Below are 20,308 nucleotides of genomic sequence, written 5' to 3' on the forward strand. Positions count from 1 at the left end.
AATGTGGATGTTACTTATTTGTTCAGATGACATTTTCCGGTGAAAATTCTTATGTTGGTCATACCTCCAAAAATTAGAATCTGTGATTCTGAATGATAGTATCTACACCGGCGTGGTGACTGACAGCCACACATTCTCAGAAAACCATTTCTCAGAGAGCGCACGAGTACTGAATGGTTTCAAAACGCTTGAATGTTTAAACTGATACGACTTAAAAAGACGTGAAAATGATAAACTTTACTTACGATGCAATGCTAGCCTGATTGTGCAAGCGATAATTCCGTCATGCCTCGACTCTTAAACGCGAGAGTAGTATCGCTTGACGCTTGCATTGTGAAACCTATTTTGAGAGACGAGAAAGAGAAGGCGAAGCAGCACCGCTGAACACTCACGCTGTTTGTAAAAGTTTTAAAACTATTGATTTGATTTTATAATCTGTGTGGATTAATTTATTCATACAATCTAAATGCTGAAGTGATTCAATGTTTGTGGGAATTTCCCACATTATGTGGGAGACTTTGATTAATTTTATTAAATTAATACTGAAAGACTAAAATAATGCGCAATACCCGCGCTGAAATTTGAGTACATTTCGGCCATCCGCCTCTGCAGACCGCCCGTGTGCAGCACGATGACGCTCATGCGTGTACAACAGCGCATGAGCGATTGACTTGAGTGCTTTGAATACAAAATCCACTAGATAGTGAACACATGCTGAACGCGTCTTTCTGTTTACGACCAAAGTAGTATACTTTGAAAGATTTGCCCACTCAACGTGGAAAATGAGGTATACCCGGGCCTTAAGAAAGTGGCGGGGTTTGATTAGATTAAATGATTAAAGAAGTCTTGCATTCATGAAGTCTGTCGTTTCACCAGATCAATAACATCCATTTAGAAAACTGTAAATTTTCATTGCATGTTGCCTTTAAGTGTAGAGTTAAAAACTACTGGTTTGAGATTTTTTATGGAAATATATGCAGACTAAATAACTAATATGGCTTCTTCTTTGATAGGATTGCACAGGCATTCCCACTGGAGTAGCACCTCAGAGACCACGTTAAAAGAAAATTCATACACTCATATTGAAGGTGACATTCTACAGTGTCATTGCATAAGCATTGCATAAGAGCAGTAGACTGCTTCAGTCATCTCCTTGAGCCAAGAACGCAGAGTAAAATTGGCATGGGCAGTGACAAAACAGGCCTTAATGTCCAGTACTACTAAATGCTTACCTAAATCAACATCTTGAATGAAAGTGAAAGTCCCTCTCTATGTTGGTTATTGTGGTCACACCCATAAATGAACAGGACTGAATAGTCTAGATCTAAATGCGAAGCAATTGTGGCAGTCACAAATTGTTTGTTTGTTTGTACCTTTCACTGCCTGGCTGGAATTCAGACAGAAGGGATGGTCTACGGCGGTGAGGCTGGGAAAGGGATCCATGGGCCAGATGGGAGCCATAGTCCCGAGCATGAGGGTGGTAATCCACCAGTCCACCAACATCCTAAAATGAACAACACATTTCACAAACTCAGAAAATAAAAATGCATGAAAAATGTGACTAGCTAAAGTATAAGCTATATGATACTATTCTACATTAAATGAAATGTTTCCAGATTTAATCATCCTCCTTACAACATGAAAAAAGGGGAGAAAAAAATCTCAGATCAATGCTAAATCTGAGAACAATTAATCTAAGTCCTTGGTACTCAACCCAATGCTAACAGATATCATAGAGCCCTTTAATTACAGCTTAAAGTCTTACTTTTAGCATGAAATTGCTCACGTCATATCAGTCATGCACCTACTCTGGAAACTAATCCATCAATTACAATAAACTTTAAGAGTCTCAAACTCCAAAGTGTTATACAGTTACTAGTTATATTGCTAGTTTAGGCTAAATTTTATTAAGACTAATATTAAGAATGGCCAATTTTTTGGAGTGAAATGGTATACGAAAACAACATCTGCTTTGAGTCAGACAAAAGACATATTCCAACGTGAACAAGGGTTTGGATGAGGAAGTGTTCCACTTGGCTGGCTAGAGTTGAGTCCCGCTGATCTAGATGTTAGTGGGGTTAATAAGAGCAAACGGTAATCTGCAGGATGAAGATGTTGGCTGAGGGTCAAATCTCAAATGATTAACAGGTCATATCCTAAGCAAGATAATCCTTTGTTAGCAAATTTGACCCTAACACCAGAGTCAATGTTCAGATCTAAATGTACGTTGCAAAAGTGTGTGCATGCTTACTATTGTATAATAGTGCTGCGCTTTTAATCATATCGCATTCGCAATGTTAAGGCTAAGCGATTATTTACTGTTTGCACATTTTATACACCTCTAATAAAAAGAAGACCAGTCAGTTCCAGTGTAGCCAGCGGCACGTGTGGCTCGTATGGTCACATTTTTCCGGCAGCGCGGAGAACAGGTGAAGATGGATGCTTTTGGCTATAAGATAACCGACACTGAGCCTAGTGAGCAGGACTGCCAACTCTCACGAGTTCAGCATGAGACTCACACGCTCTCACGCCACACATCCATTTTCTAATGCAGAGAAAAATCGCGAAGCGTGACAGATCGTCATCGTGAACCGAACATCTCTTACTCTTTACCAGTTAATAGTAACACAAATGAACAATAGGTGTGTTGAAAGATACAGTACAACTTTACAAAATGTGTATGCCTCATACATAATTTCGATCAATCAGTGTTTTTTAACCACGGAAAGAGGTCAATAAAACAGCTGGAGAACAATAGGCTATGTCACATAACGTTACATTTACTTCAGGAATGCAATTTGATAGCACGTCAGTTGGCTAGACAAATTATATATAGAGAGGAGTATTTTGCTAAATATGTGCACTATATTAAATATTTATTATATTTTTACTTATATCATTAAAATATTGTAACGTTATTATAGTCTAGTAAAAAAACAAATGATATTTAATAGGGGTCGACCGATAAGTGATTTTCAGGGCCGATGCCGATACCGATTATTAGAGATCAAGTAGACCGATAACCGATATTATTATTATTAATAATAATAACAAAAAAAAATGGAGGGAGCACCCTCTGAAGGGAGCACCCAGCAGGATTCTGTAAAACTTAAAGACTCTATTTTAATGGTTATATTAAATTTTAGTAATCAAAAAGCATTTCTTATTCATTTAAATAATCAAACTTATTCAATTTATTTACAGTTTAACAAAAATTACATGTTTAGGTCCCTATGAAAAAACAAACTTTATTTTGACGGGTTGCCGTGGAGATGTTTGAGTTTTTGTGTGTTTATGATATGACGATAACTTTTCTCATTTGAAGCTTTAAAAAGCTCATGAAGTGACTAAGCGGCTCTGGAGATGATGTTTATGCAATCATGTCCTCATATAATGATGCAGCTGAGGCTGAAAACAGCGCAAGCGTCACCCGTGCTCCAGTGTGTGTGTGTGTGTGTGTGTGTGTGTGTGTGTGTGTGTGTGTGTGTGTGTGTGTGTGTGTGTGTGTGTGTGTGTGTGTGTGTGTGTGTGTGTGTGTGTGTGTGTGTGTGTGTGTGTGTGTGTGTGTGTGTGTGTGTGTGTGTGCGTGTGTGCGTGTGTGCGTGCGTGTGTGGTAAATGATATCACGCGTCTGCACCATTTATTAGAGACATGCAGGATTCATATGTAAATAGTCTTTTTGCGGTTTGAAATTCGATTTGATTTGTACTGACCTGCTTTTTATTAATTCATCAAGAAGTTGACAAATTCCGTGACATTCCGCTTTATACAGTAAATTCCGTTTTTATGACTGGATTCCCCGATTCGGTCCGTGTTTTCTGCATCACAGGACCCTATTATATTGAGGTGTTTTGCAACTTCAGTGGAGTAATGTATTGCTAGTTCAGCAAAGTCTGCTGCTGCCTTAACTTTGAGAGACAAGACAACTGATGCGTGATCAGTGCAGCAGCTCCAGGCAGTGAGTGCTGTCGGTGTGAGTGCTAAACTTTCAGTGCCTTCAGCTTTCCGCATTGATTTGATTGGCCGGACTCGTGACTCCCAACAAATCAGATGTGCGGGACATTGCATTGGTCTAGTCTACAGAGTGGTGAGTTCCGACAGAGGTGGCTGCGTCAGAGCCAAATATAGCGCATTTCAAAATTATTTTATCGGCAAATCGGTTTTGAAAATGGCCGATACCGATAACCATAAAAATGCTCAATACCGGCGCCGATAATGGGTCGACCCCTAATATTTAATTTGAGTTATTTTTAACCAGCTGACAGTGCTCTCTCTATGTTTACAGCATTAAGTGAGATTTTTTTTTTCTTGAGAAAAATTAAGATGTATCTACTGTACCTAATATTTATCCAAATGAATCGATATTGAATCAAGATCGGAATTAAATCACAAGATCAAGCAATAATAAAACCAGTAAACTAACAGGTAAACATTGTAACATATTGTCACTAAACGTAACAAAATTCTGTTTAGTTACCAAGTGTTTTGACAATCACAATACACATCCTGCTTAAATGTCCCTGTTTGTCTGGACAGAACGTTCAAAATATCTTATTTTCATGAGCATACAATTGTTCTTATTTATTGTTCTATTTATACTATTGTACTATTGAGAATATAACATATTAATGTCATTAAAATATTTGAAAACCCTTTTGTTTTTTTTGTTGAGAAATACAGAAATACACATTTCAGAATTATTACAAATCTGTGTATGCATATTCCTTGAGAACTAAGCAAGTTGACTCATGAAACCATTTGTTTATTATATCGCAATTGCATTATTGATCTCAATAATCACAATATGACATTTTCCCCAAATCGTGCAGCCCTAGTGTATAATAGCCACAGACACAGATTACTATAAAATACTTTATAAGAGTTAGTGTAACACTTTTTTGCTCAATGGTCAAAAGTGACAGAGGTAACTTGTTAGTAGGGATGTGACGGTGAGGATATTTTCCCACCGGTTGATCGACGTGTGACAACACCGGTAATACCGGTATCACCGACGGGGGCTTTTATTGTGCCCTGAATTGGCGCTAATTTGAAAACTTTTTTTTTTTTTTTTACATCACTTATAAAAAGCTGGTGCGGCAGTGTGCACTTCACTTTCACTTTTAAATTGAATCACCATTTTTGTCCGACAAAGCAGTCAGGAGAGTAGTAGATTAACGTCGGTGGATTTGAACTTGGCTTTAACTGAGGCAATCTGTCACGACACATTAAAGAGCCACAAAACGGTAGGCCTATTTATTGTTTAATTTTCTTTGACTGACCAAATTTGAGACCTTGTTTCATATTAAATATGACCTGCTCGGTCCAGTCTGTCAGCGCGTTGTCAGTGTCCTCTATTTTTCCCTCCTTGAGAACATGGGTTGAATCCGAAATCACCCCCTAAACCCTCATTCACTAAGTTAGGCCTATTCCCTACATTAGTCCACTAATACCAGTGTTTCCCCTACCATTGTTTTGGGGGGGCGCCCCGCCCCCCCTAAAATGCTGACGAAATCCAGTCATAAAAAAGGAATTTAGTGTATAACGCGGAATTTCACGGAATTTGTAAATTTGAGGAAAAAATAGAAAGCAGTTCAGTACACTTGAAATCAAATCGCGATGTAGACTAGTGTGTGTGAATATTAAAACACAAAGACTATTTAAATACGAATCCTGCATGTTCTGTGTGAATGAATGGTGCCGCCGACGCGCAGTTTCATTTACCACACACACACACACACACACACTGAAGCACGTGTGACGCTTGCGCTATTTTTTGGCCTATATGAAGACACAAACGCATGAACTTCCTCTCCAGGCTCTAGATCCACTCTGAAAGTCACTTCGTAATAGGGTTGGGAACCGAGAACCGGTTCTTATGCAGAACCGGTAGTGTTTTTGGTTCTGATGCGATGTGTGGACGAAGTGCTGGGAGCTTATCCTTTAATAGCGACGTCTCACCACATAAATATTAAAATTGTAATGAATGCACTGTCCCTCGCGCTATTCGTATAACAAGTTAAAAAAAATTGCGTCAGATATCAACGCAGAGAGAGAGAATAAGACAGTAGAGCTGCACCATTAATCTTTAAACGATCTCGATTCAAACACCCACGCGATCTTATTCCTAAATGACAAAAACTTCACACCGGGACATTCAAATCTGTTTGCGCTGTCGCTGACATGAAACATCTAACGTTAGCTTTACTTTCTGTCTTTTCAACAACACAGTATCGATATTTCTGTGTTAAAAATATTCAAATGATCACAGAAGTACTGAGATAAAAGTTTATAGTTCGAGAATAAACAGATGTTAAAACAGTTAATCACCTTTTGAAAGTCGCTTCAAATAACGAAAATTCGCTTCAGAATTTACAAAATGTATATAATGAGCGATTACATCATGAATGCCTTTTTTCAAAACGTGTTTTTGTCTTATCCTGAATCACTACGGTAAGGCTGTAATAAGCGTTTAGACTCAGACTACTTTACACTGGTCGGTTCGGCACTGCTGCGGAGTAGCCCAGTGCCTGCGTGACTCACTCGCGTCATTGACAAAAACATAGAGAAGTAGCTCCGGCTACAATGTTCTTCCGCAAGACGCATGCATTTCTGTTTATTAACTGCTAGAGCACTTTAATCCAGTAAGGAAACAAGTGAAGTTTCACAGAAATCAATCATTCAAACCGATTTAAAAAATATTATGTTTCACCTGTCTGGATCTTACATGTGTGTTCAAGCATATTCTACCCCTTCTGAGAGGGTATTCCACTGCTGGATATACAATAAGATATAGGAGAGGTCCCAAATTATCCTTGAGAATGCAACATTTTTTATTTTCCTTCAGAAAAAAATATTGCTAAATAATATGTTGCATTTGTTGACATTGCCAGTCTGTTAAACTCATTTGACAAGTAGGGCCTATCAGAAATAAAACACAAAAAGGATTGTGTATTTTCCCCGTACTACTATTTGTATTAGTTTTAATAATTTTTATTGAATGGGAACCGGAACCAGAATCGTTTGGCGGAACCGGAATCGGAACCGAAAAATTTCTTACGATTCCCAACCATAGACAGTATGTTCCCAACCCTACTTCGTGATCATTTAACCGCTTCATTTGAGAACAACTATCATCATGACATAAACACACAGAAACTCAAAAGGTCTTCACGGCAACCCGTCAAAATAAAAGTTCGGTTTAACTTGACAGAAATATATTACTGTTGTACATTAGAATTTAGATATGTCCCAATGTAATAATACACTAACACTAATCCAAATAAATTATCATCAAAACTGAAATTTTTAAGGAATAATCCATGTTTTAATTTTAACAGTAAAGCTCATTGTGCAGCAAGTTATTTGACAAAAAGTTTATTTAATTTCACATGATTAAAATTGATGATAAATGATACAATTTTTGTTTTATGTCTTCATTTTATTACCAGAAAAAACACAACACAGAATTAGTGTTAGTGTGAATTAGCGCAGAATTAATTAGTGTGACATTTTTTTTCATATATTTTAAAAAAAAGTATTGTTTAATGATTCATAATACATGATTTCAATTAATTAGACATGCTTTTTGATTGCAAAAAAATTACACCACGTATCCGTAACACGCCCGCTCCGCAACACTAGCAGTACACCCCCCCCCCCCCCCCCCCCCCCCCCTAAAAAAGAATCCTAGGGGAAACACTGAATACTGTTCACTTGAAGGAGTGAATGAAAACGAGTGAGCGAATTCGGACAGCCGTTGAGCGTACATAAGCTGTACAGTACACTCTACACATTGTACACTGTACACATTCCACGTATAAAATAAAGTTAACGAACAACCTCGATCCATCAGGAAACGCCATAGGTCACTGAATTTCACTGCGCTTCATGAAGAGTTTTTATTTTGCGTGAAGAAGCCGTTCACCTGAGATGTGTTAAAAGATAGCGGAGTGCATTCATGATTATTAGGCTACCGGTATAATAATCCTCCTGGCGCCGGGTCTGAGTAAATTTACTCTCTTACCTTTGTTCTTTGATTAACATTAATGACACTTTAAGACCAGCCGCTGCTGACAGGGACGCGATCTGACACGCATCCCATTATCTCACAAATCTCTACGTTCATTTAAGACTTTATTTAAATCATTTAAGACTGCTCTTATGAGGACACTCGACAAAACTGACATTTTGGCACAATTTGTGTGCGTTATGGTTTGTTCAAGACCGAAAGAGAACTCGATACTGACACAAGTCTTTTCTGTGGGTCGTGTGTGTGTGTAATAGGCAGGACTAAACGAACACTGCGTAATTGCGGTAAATAATTTTAACGCTTTAAACTTTTATTTTTTTTTGCGATGCCGCGGTGGGCAAGTGATGAAACCGGTGTTGCGACTGGACACCGTGTAACACCGGTAACACCGACTATCGTAGCAAGCCTACTTGTAAGTAATAAATAATGAATTTTTTTTTTAATAAGAAATTAACAGGGGAAAAAGGATTTTCAAGTTTTTGTTTTGTAGCCAGTAAGTGCAGTACCGTATGGGCTCTCAGCTGCAGAGGTACAGAACTAGCAAGGTGACGAGCATCCACAGTCCTCCGCCCCTGAGGCACTGGCTGAGGGTGCGAGGACATGCTGACGATGCAACTTCCTCTACACTTTAAAAGTGGGTGTGGTCTTGTCACAAACGCTGTGCATCATGGGGTGTTGACTCCTGGCAGTCACAGACCTGGAAGGAAAAGACAGAAAGCATGGTAAATGAATTGTTAATGACAATAATAATAACATTTATTGACACAAAAATAATCTCCCGGGAATTAAGTGCACCTAATTTAAGAAAACAACAAGGAAGGGCAACAGAGTTTTATCACAAGAGAGAGAGAGAGAGAGAGAGAGAGAGAGAGAGAGAGAGAGAGAGAGAGAGAGAGAGAGAGAGAGAGATAGAGATAGAGATAGAGATAGAGATAGAGATAGAGATAGAGAGAGAGAGAGAGAGAGAGAGAGAGAGAGAGAGAGAGAGAGAACACCTGCTGCTGGCCAGATACATGTCGGCAAACTGTGTGAATGAATGGATCACTCTGTTTCCCCCCTCATCTCTTTCTATCCTCATTAGGGCAGATGGTGAGCTGTCCTGCATGCTAAAACTCCCCTTTTCACAGGTACAACAAAAATACACAGTATGGCTAAATGTTCAAAGTCCAATGTTCAAAGTCAGTTTAATCAGCGACTATCTTGGTAACATCCCTGGCTAGCTATTTTCTATACAACTCTAACCTACTTGAATGAGGACAGACAAATCAAATTAAAGAATGCCTGGATCATACAATATTTACGTACTTTGTGAAAAAAGGCAAAAGAGCTTACTGTAATATATGCTTAACTCAAAAGACCATGCAGTTATAGGCTGCAACATGTTCTATTGAGATGGATGAGAAAATATTAACTGAACTAGAATAGAACTCCAGCAAAGAAGTACTTTACATTTATCTCTATATTTCCATAAAATGCATTTAATCCATGTTTTAATCTAATATTTAATATCTATGTTAAGCGTCACTGGACAGTCAGGCAGGAGAGACTGATGGACCAAGAACACACTGCAGTCTTAAAACTTTCATAGTTTCAATCATAGGTGGTGTTTCCACAAAGAGCTCATCAACATTTTTCACCACAGTGTGAACTGGAGACAAGAAAAGCAAAGCACCAGGTGTTGAGAGTCCCAACCCAGCACAGATGGATCCCAAACATTCCAGGCAATACTCATGAATTCAATCGACATGAATACAATGCTCATGCAAAAACGTCACAAGCAAGTGAGACCTACAGGATGGGTTCACATAATGTTAAAGCAGTGACCTTACAAGAACTATCGTAAACAGATGTTACCCGCAGGGTTGCTTTGTAACATGACGCCAAGTAGTGTGACTTGTTTAGTTAAAATACAGGCCTATTTGTATGATGGATGTTCCTACAGCTCAGAAAGCTGAATTAAGCTACAGGTGAAATAGCAGCAGACCTGTATTAGATAGTATTATCCAAAAAACATTAATTTAATTAATAAATAAAAAAATAATACAAAATGTATTAGAATATAATTAAGTGCATACATTTGTGTCATGCACTTGGGAAACAGGTTTTGTTGACTATGCATTTTACCATTGAAAGATTTAATTTTCTAAAATATATTCAGCCTATTTTTGCAGTCAGGGCCATTGTAGAGCTAAACACAGTAGTGTTGTCACGATACCAAAATTATGACTTCGATACGATACCAGACTTAAATACCTCTATACCGATACTGAATCGATACCATGGGGGGGAAAATGAAAACAGTAAAAGTAACTGACAGAACTGACAGAACAAAATATAACAGAACTTACAATTCATTGTTTTATAAATTAATTTAAAAAAAACTTAAAACTTTGTTTTGTACAAATGTAAGTTGTAATAATGTTTATTTTGTGTAGGCCTATCTATATCTGATTAATCTCATATATGATGCATTTGGTTAAAAATGAATGTAGTAAAGTGTATGGTGATCCTCTTCAGCTTCTGCGCACGCAGCTCAAACAGCAATGCACGACTAATAATGACTATTGGGACTGTCACATTACATAACATTTTAAAGAGAACCATTTTGTAATAAAACACTGAATTATTTTGGTTTAGTTGCTGTGTCGCGTTGCTCCAGGAAGAGCACGTCCACAACATGAGTCTTTCTGAATGGCACGTAACTTAGTTCAAATTCACTTATGCATCCTCGTAATTTTGTGCAGATATAATTTGTAATATTATGTTTATTTTGTATACATCTGATTAATCTCACATAGGATGCGTTTCTTTGAGATAATGCGCTAACAAAGTGCTCCAGTTTACCGGTATTCATTCAGCGCATGCAGCTCAAACAGCGATGCACGGCTAATAATAACGATAATTGGGACTCATTTGATCATATTACAAAACATGAGAACAGGTCTGAGCCCAGCAGCGCGAGCACGTCCCGCACTTTATTTTCTCATGCATGCATGTTTCGCTGTGCGTATATATATTTTACTGTTCTGCTTCCGTTGTTTAGTGAAAGAAAACAGTGGAAGCAGAGCTCCGCACACACATCCTGACTCCGGCTGTCACACATCGACGCAAATTAAAGAAATACTGCTCTTATTATTTAGAGTGCTGTCACTCTTAAAGTACCGGTACTAATAAAATTTCATATCGTACCGATTTTAATAGCTGGGTATCGCGATACCTTTCTAGTACCGGTATATCGTGCAATACTAAAACACAGCTCTCAAATTAAGTGTTTAATGACAAAACCACTGATCGAAACATTGACATTTAATAAGCGCTTCTCTGATGACACGTTTTGACCATATCTGTGTTTATTTCATGCACAAAACATGGATAATAGGTGTATATGTCCGCGGTGTGGACCACAAAGTATCAAAATGAATACTAAAGAAGCAAAAGTGTCCTTTTTTTTCAGCTGGAATGTCAAGAGGTGGCTTCTTGTCAAAGGGACTTTAATAAGACTAGTTTATCACTTGAGAACACGTTGTGAACAGCATACAGAGATCAATACCCAATTACTTAGATGCAATTACCTAAACTTTAATTTTCGTTTTGATGTTTTTGTAAATAAATAAAAAATAATAATAATAATAAGTGGGGAAGTTCCAGACCCCACTCCCAAGTACAAACTTTTAACTGGAATGGTACCCTCAAGTCAAAAACCCTGACTTCAGAACCAAATATGGCTGCCCAGTGCATCAACCATATTCAAACAGCAGTATATTGTTTATTAGCACTTCTGTTTGTCTGGGTCTCAAACTCAGTGGTGCCCACACTACTATCCAACCTCTATTTGTGGACATGATACTTCGGCATTAGGCTATCTGTGCAAATTACCGCTTTATGTATCTGTATTCTGAAAGAGCAAGCACAATAAAGGTATGCCTGAACGTGTCAATCTTTGTTTTCTGACCTGTGCACTCGAAAGTGGTCAACTTGGGTCCGAGTGTGATGCCATTTACAATTACAACATGCCTCCTCTGAGTTAGCAGCAAAAGACAGCCTATGTGAAGCAAAGTTTCTTGGGAACAGTGATGACATACAGATCTGTGGTGTTCAGTGGTAGGTAGAAAGTTTCTATCAGGCTGTTCTAGTTAAAAGTTAAATAATAGCCCTTTACAGTCTATGGCTTCAGATAAACTGGAGGTAGTGATATCACTCTAATAAACCAATGCAAACAGGCACACTTCTCTGAATGGGCTTTTCCCCCTGTGGTTGCTGCGTGTCATTAGCCCTACAGCGCAATAAACTCGAGGGGCCCCACGACCTCTCTCTCGATGACACACAAATTACCATGTGGGATAAGTCTGTCTCTATAGACATAGAACAGTTGTGTGTCTACTTTGTATATTACAACCTAAAACAGGGTCCTTGAGTGTTGTCAAATACGTTGACATTAAAACGAAGTCAGATCCTCTGCTCTAAACCCCTGTGGCTCTTGTACTACACAAAGAGAGGCACACTACTGTCCTTCTTCCTTCCTGTCTGTCACTGAATGATTTACATGGAAAGAGCAGAACGCTTGGCTGTGCTTTACTGTGCTGGGTGTATGTGTGCTGGGGGAGGAGATCCAATAGTCCAGGAATGTTTGGAGCTCTGAGGCGAAACAAAAAGTCTTTGTCATCCTGAAGGCACATTGTAGACTCTAACACATGAACCCACATGCAGTGTCAAATCAATCACACATAACTCAGACAACAAAAGTCTGATAAGTGTTTCTTGATTTTTGCCTTCTTAAAGGAAAACTCTGGGTTATATCTATGATTTGCATGAGTTGTGATGTGAAGATAATCACATATAACTTCACTGCATCCAAACAAAAGAGATGCACTACCGTTCAAATTTTGGGGATCAGAAATATTTTAATTCATTTTTTTGAAGATGTTTTTGAAAGAAGACTTTTGTTCACCAAGGCTGCATTTATTTATCAAGAATACATTAAAAAAAAAACAATGCTCTTGTGAAATATTACTAAATAAATAGCTTTTATATTTGTATACATATATTTTAAAATGTAATTTATTCATGTGATGGCAAAGCAGATGACAAAGAAATAATTACTCCATTCTTCAGCACCACTTGATCCTTCAGAAATCATTCTAATATGCTGATTTAGTGCTCAAGAAACATTTCCTTCTTATTATAAACACTTGTGGTTAATATTTTTGTGGAAACTATGATACATTTTTTCCAGAATTCTTTAATGAAAGTTCAAAAGAACAGCATTTATGGGAAATAGAAAAAAAAATTATAAAAAGAAATTCTAAATTGTATTTTGGATTTGGAACTTCTCTAGATGGAGGAACTTCTTTATTATTAACACAATTCCTATTGATCATAATCATCTCTTCGTGACACATTTCCATAGAAGCAAAGCAAATGTTTTCTGATGACATGACAGTCATGACAGAAGATTCTAATTCTCGTACATCAGAACAAACTTTCAATGAAATTACACTGAGGTTGTTATCTTACAATATGCTAATTGTAAACAATTACAAAAACAAAGCTAAAGTTTTGCATTATGGGCTTAATCATGTGCCTGTTGACGATTCACAGACCAGGCAGAAATGAGTCCAGAGAACTAAGATTTATTTGAAAAGACAGACACTGGGTGTGAATTGCACATGTGTCCGGTTTGGCTGATCTACTGGCACAGTGTGAACTGTGGAAATCTGGAAACAAACTTACCACTGTTCTCTGGCATCATCTAGCTTTATGAACAAAAAAACACAACTGCTACAACAAAGAGAGAGAGAAAAAGAGACTGGGAGAGAGAGAGAGGAACATAAGAAAGGAGGAAGAGCGAAAAGAGAGTAGGAACAGCAAAAGACCTGGAAAGTATTCCCTTGGAATGAGAAAGAAAAGGGGAGATATCTGTATGAGAAAGAGAGACAGAGAGCAAGACTATAGGCCCTCAGACAGAAGGGGAAACACATGCCCTGGCACGGATACAGACGCCCACAGGCAAGCTCATGGCTGCCTGCCAACAGCACAAATGAACTCACTTACCCCTCTCTCTTTTCTCTCGTTCTCCCTCTTTCAAATCACAGCACTCACTCATTCCCAACTCTTTATTCTCCCTTTCTAGGAGTGGCTGGCTTTTGTATGATCGCACTCCCTCTCCACCTCGCTCTTGCGTTACATCTCTCTTCCTACCTTTTTCCGCCTCTCGTTCTGCTGATAAACACTCAGCTTGAAAGAACTGGAAAGAACCAGTGCTAACTGCCTTACCATTAACCACTGTTTATTTCTATCTTTCAAACACACATTTCTAGGTTTTGAAATCTTGTTTTATAGACTCTCACAAAAGCTGAGCTCAGTTCTTCAGTCTGTCATGATGGATGTAATAAATGTGAGGTGTTAGCAATTGAAGAAAGGCATCAGCTGATGAGCTTGGGATCAGGTCCCTCCTGCTGGCCCACTAATGTCAAAGACAGCGTGAGATGGGTTGGCCGTGTGCACGATCCTTCCCATCCATCTGCATCACCACAACATCTCCCATAATCCCATGGCACAAAATGCCACTTTAATCAGCACTGTCATTATCACCTCTAATTTCCCACCTTCCGTGTTTAAGCTCAAATGTTCAGTCTGGGTTTTGGTTTGAATCTGTGAAGCATGTTGTGTATTAATTAGTGCACTAGATTTAGACAGTAGAAATGTTGTCAATCTAATTTCTATCCTCTGAAGACAGGCTGTATATCATCCTCTGGTGGAAAAGGAAGACTATATACCGAGACACAGCTCTTCCTTCTCATTCTGTCAGTAGGGATCAATCTTCTTCCAATTAAAGCAACTCTTCACAGATTATATGGATTTTTCTCATTCAGCCTTTCTGCCGAAAAATTGGCTGGTAAAACCTGCTAGTTTTGAATCAAGAACAACTAACATTAGCGGTTGTTTGATGGAATAATGTCCACAGTAGGGCTGCAACTAATGATTATTCTGATAATCGATTAATATGTTGATTATTATTTAATTTTTTCAGATTAACATAAAATCACATAAAAAACATTCACATATTTTGTCGAGTAACCGTGTCGAGTAACTGGCAAAATACCGGAAGTGGCGCATTCCACAGACAAGAATCCATGAACCGCATTATTACACCGTTTTCTAAGGCTACGCGATCTATTTGAAACCATTTACAATCATAATATAGCATAGTGCTATCATGAAATCACAAAAGTTGTGAATCAGTTAAAAAAATATATGCATTGTTTTTTCCCCACAGAGAAGCATGAACCTTTAATTATTTACATGAGTACAGATTGTGTTAAAAGTACCTCAGCTCCGTTCACAGTTAACGCTGCTCCACACATACTCAGTTCTCTGCATGTGCTGGAACGCAAAACCTCTGACGCATGTTTCATAGTTGCACTGTCATCATTTATATGCGTGTCTCGGGTTCCTCAAACTCCATCTCTGCGTGCTGTGAGTTTGTCTGCTAATAACGTTCATCTGCACGCAGTGTGCGCCGATTCACAAGATTCGTAGTGCAACTGAAATCTACACCAACATAGGAGAATATATATATATATATATATTAGGGGTTGAACGACTTCAGATTTTTTGAAGTCGACTGTTATGACATCAAAGTCGAGTCGACGTCGACTAGTCGATGACGTCATTCAAAAAAACACGAGATTTAACACAATTTGCAATTAATTAACAGAAAATTATACAGATGCTGACAGCTCATAATGGGGCCATTTACACCTGGTCACTTCATGCGTTTTTACTGATCTGATTTATCAAAACGATTCCATTTACACCTGGTGACATAAAGATGTTTTCGCAAAACGGATATAAATCCGATCTTCAAACAACGCACTATATGCAGATTTAACGGAGTTCACGTCACCGAAAGCAACAGTAATGAGCTGCATTTTATAGATTATTCATATTCTTCTCAGCTTATTCTATCAGCTCATTTCAAAAACAAAGACCGCAATAAGAGAGACACCACTGGTAAGATCATTTTGTTTCTTTACTTTTAATGAAGATGATTTGGGTTAAGCGTCTGCGACTTACTTTCACTTTGATTGCGATAGTTTGCACGTTGACGAATAGATGCTCGAGCTGCTCATTTCTGCGGTGATGCGTGTTGCCTAGCTTCGTCATATAATGAATATAACATGAAATATAGCCTAGGCTAAGACACTCGCAGACGTTTATTTTTAGCATTGTTGGGAGAAGTCCAATTTACATATGTGGTTTCTTTCAACAACCAGATGCAGTATCGTCTGTTAAGCGGCCCAGACCTCCTCCTGAAGTGGTTTGAGCGATCGTATTTAAATCCATCTCGAATGCGTTTCGGAGGGCATTTACACCTGGTCTTTTCACGACCGGACAACTATCAGATCAGAGAAACACATGAAGTGGCTAGGTGTAAATAGCCCGCTGTTTACATCATCATTCAGGATGAAAAGAAAAAAGTAAAGGAAAAAAAGCTATAAATTCACATCTGCGTGTTAGTGATGCCCAGATCCAAGTAGCCTAATACAAAATAATATTCCAATGAATTGCGGGTGAATTAGAGGTAGCCTACATCATTACTATGTTTAAATAAATATAAGAAAAAAATAAAATTTTAATAAGGAGACTGAACTCTCATTTCCCGGTAAAACAATTATATATATATATATATATATATATATATATATATATATATATATATATATACACACATATATTTCTGAAATATTATGAAATATATAAACTATATTGTTGTTCATCGCGATTTCAAAATAAAATGTAACCCTTGCACTGAGTTTGCAGGTTTTGACATGCACATTTATCTTGATCAAGATATCACAGCAGCCGTTGCATTTTTATCGTACAGAAGTGACCAAATATTAAAGATTAAGTTGATATTTGAATTAAATTGTTTGGCCAATATTAAACAACGATTTGATCATGCCTTAGTGTAACCAAGCTGTTGGCGCTCTCTGCGGACATTTATTTTTACGTAATGTACATAAGTTATGTTTATATTAGTTTATATAATTTATTTTACATGGTGTATTTTAACAGCATTGTTTAATAAAACCCATATGATTACTTTGATACTTTATTTGAAAAACTAATTATTGCTTGTTATTATATATTTAAGTAACACATCACAATAAGGTTCATTAGTTAACATTAGTTAATGTATAAACCAACATGAACTAACAATGAACAATACATTTGTAACTGTATTTATTAATCCTTGTTCATGTTAGTTCAATTTTTGTTCATGTTAGTTCACAGTACATTAATGTTAACAAATACAACCTTTGATTTTAATAATGTATTAGTAAATGTTGAAATTAATATTAACTAAGATTAATAAATGCTGTAGAAATATTGTTCACTAATCTTAGTATACTAAGGTAGTTAACTAATGTTAACTAATTAACCATATTGTAAAGTGTTACCTATTTGTATTTTTAAGTAATTTTAAAGCCTGTTGTTCACTTGGATCTATTTTTATTACCACAATTGTTTATCTGATTACTCAATTAATCGATGGAATAATCAGTATAATACCCGATTACTAAAATAATCGATAGCTCCAGCCCTAATTATAGCCAAAGCTCTGTGTAGCGTGTGAACGCAATGACCAATTAGAGAGAGAGAGAGAGAGAGATAGGGACGAGCGAGAGGTAGTGCTGCGCGAATGCGCTATGGCGCTCTGCAATCAAATACAATTTTAAATAGGCCAAGAAAAAAATAAAACAATAAATAAAACAAATCGAAAATCAATGTGTAGCGGTCAGCGTTGGTATTGTGGCGGGCCGCCACAAATAAATGAACGTATGGGAAACCCTAACGAGACACAGTTTCCAACAGTTGGAATCCAAAGTCAAGGCGGCTTGACTTTGTCCGAAAAGGGCCAAGACAAGCAAATTATACTTTAGCTTTTTTGTGTGCATCTAAACAATCAAATACACACAAAATGTCAAAATGACTGGCTTGGAAAGTAATCAATTAAACAGTCACATCAAATTACAGCACTGGACGAAACAGAGTGAGCTGGTGCTGGAAAAGAAATGTGATCCAAGCTGCTAAAAACATGAGAATTCTTTATTTTAATCATCAATAATGCATTAGCGTAATGTTTAACAAGGCTGTCAGGCGCTTTGACATGCGTGCTGTTTAATATGTGAAATTGTCCTCCGAGGAAAACGCATTAGAGGGGTATTTAGATTGTAGGAACAGACATCTGTTATGGGCGTTCTTGGCAGTTTTTCTGAGGCTTTTATATTGTTCATATCGATATCGGAATTATATCGTATCGACCGAAATTAAGAAATATATCGTGATATAAAATTTGGCCATATCGTCCAGCCCTAGGGGTACATCTGTTATGGGCGTTCTTGGCAGTTTTTCTGAGGCTTTTATATTGTTCATATCGATATCGGAATTATATCGTATCGACCGAAATTAAGAAATATATCGTGATATAAAATTTGGCCATATCGTCCAGCCCTAGGGGTATTAGAGGAGGAGACAATTAATATTCAGCACAAAAATTTTCATTTTGCTGAAATATCAGTTGTTGGACGTTAAATTTAGGTTTAAAAGACAACATGTAGCCTAATTCAAGTTTTTTATGAGAGTGGTAACTAGGGCTGGGCGATAAAACGATAACGATAATTATCGTGATATAATTTTTCTCGATAAAACGATATCAAGAGTTCGATAAATGTTCGATAATGTTTATACGCCAAAAGCGGAATGAAACTCATTTGAACCGCGCGCCACACGGACCGTTAATCCGCTCGGCTCAAAGTCCAGCTTCTTTTACGGTCTATGGTTTATTCTGATCAGTCTCGCTCACGAGATCCAGTGAGAAGCGCTTGTATTCTGCGAAGAACACAAATGTCTCAGTGATTTTAACCAGTTTAAAGGCAGATGAAACAGCGCTGACAAACAGGAGAAACACTGTGCGCAACGATTCAGTCAGAAGGCTTTTCCGTCTACAAATTCCCATCATTTACCATGGATTTACTGTAACGTTGGCCTAGTAATAACAACTGCACCATTAAATGTGGGATATATTGAATTGTATTATATTATTAATGTAGACAATTTATTAAATGACTAATGGAATATAATTACAGTATTTAATCATGTATTTAGGCTACTGTTTTTCATACAAATACCATAGAAACCATAACGTTACATTTTGCCATCTGAGGTGCTTTAGGCTATGCCTGGTTTTATCTGTGGTTATCATGATCTAAATGCATGATACTGGATGACCAATGGTTAATTTTAATAAAACTTAAACATTCAGAATATTACATTTGACCAAATAAAAATGTGGTCATTACATTTTTTTTTAACAGATGTTACTGTTTTTGTTAATGAACATAAATTTAACATAGTAGTACTAGCTTGAATTAGGATGCAGATTTACAGACAACTCACTGTCAAATATGTGTTTCGAGACAAAACATGTAATATTACTATAGCAGCATGCACTGCAAAATCTGCTGAAGATGCGTGCCATCAAAGTCAGCCAACAAAAACCTGTTACAAGATTTGAAACAATATCCCCCATTAGGACATGCAGAAACTAAGAAATATATTTTTATATTCAGTTATTTATTTTGTTAAGGAAAGATGACAAATGTTTGAATGTTCTACCTGATATTTGTGAAATGTTCACCTGTTTGGCAAGTGTTTTTTTTATGATATGTTGATGTTCTGACAATAAAGAGTAGTTTAAAACCACAATTAATGCTCTGGTTTCTACAACTTTCACTTAGGAGCAAAAATCTGCCTTTAAACTTGAAAGAAATAAAGATTTGACATTTATCGTGATAATTATCGATATCGACTGATATAAAAAAAAATAATCGTGATAATTTTGTTTGGCCATATCGCCCAGCCCTAGTGGTAACTGTAAAGGGATAACAGCGTGTAATTAAATATAGGCCTAAATGCAAAACGTTTCTTATATTTACAGGAAAAAGAAATAAAAAATAAGTAACTGACAGATTACTGTGTCCAGAGTGAAAGTGTGTGTTCCTGCAGAACATTGAAAGCTGAATCTACATCAATGCTGTTAATGGTATATCAACTAGGCCTATCTTAATTTATTAGCTTAATATTTTTTTTACTAATTTTTCAAATCAGTCACGCAGTGACTTTTACATAGAACTATTTTATATTTAAATGTCAGTAAATTTATAAGCACTTTGTTTTATGATCTGTCATGACAGTAATTGTTTTTTATTTCAT

General features: G+C 37.1%; 1 protein-coding gene across 9 annotated transcripts in view; it reads right to left on the reverse strand.

Annotated features, from left to right (window-relative positions):
- Positions 1–20,308, reverse strand: part of ncor2 (nuclear receptor corepressor 2) — a 152,897-nt gene that overhangs the window by 88,203 nt on the left and 44,386 nt on the right. For all 9 annotated transcript variants that reach the window (XR_013201227.1, XM_077224506.1, XM_077224505.1 and 6 more), the window contains exons 2-3: positions 8,536–8,726; positions 1,374–1,504 (exon numbers count right to left, since the gene is read on the reverse strand). Coding sequence is in view for 8 of the 9 variants with exons in the window: in XM_077224506.1 (XP_077080621.1) it covers positions 1,374–1,504; positions 8,536–8,631 (227 nt within the window). In the remaining variant the exon portion in view is untranslated. The remainder of the gene's footprint in view (positions 1–1,373; positions 1,505–8,535; positions 8,727–20,308) is intronic.

This window comes from Siphateles boraxobius, unplaced genomic scaffold, assembly GCF_051911475.1.
Source record: "Siphateles boraxobius isolate OS27281-9 unplaced genomic scaffold, OSU_SipBor_1 9, whole genome shotgun sequence".
Taxonomy (NCBI): Eukaryota; Metazoa; Chordata; class Actinopteri; order Cypriniformes; family Leuciscidae; genus Siphateles; species Siphateles boraxobius.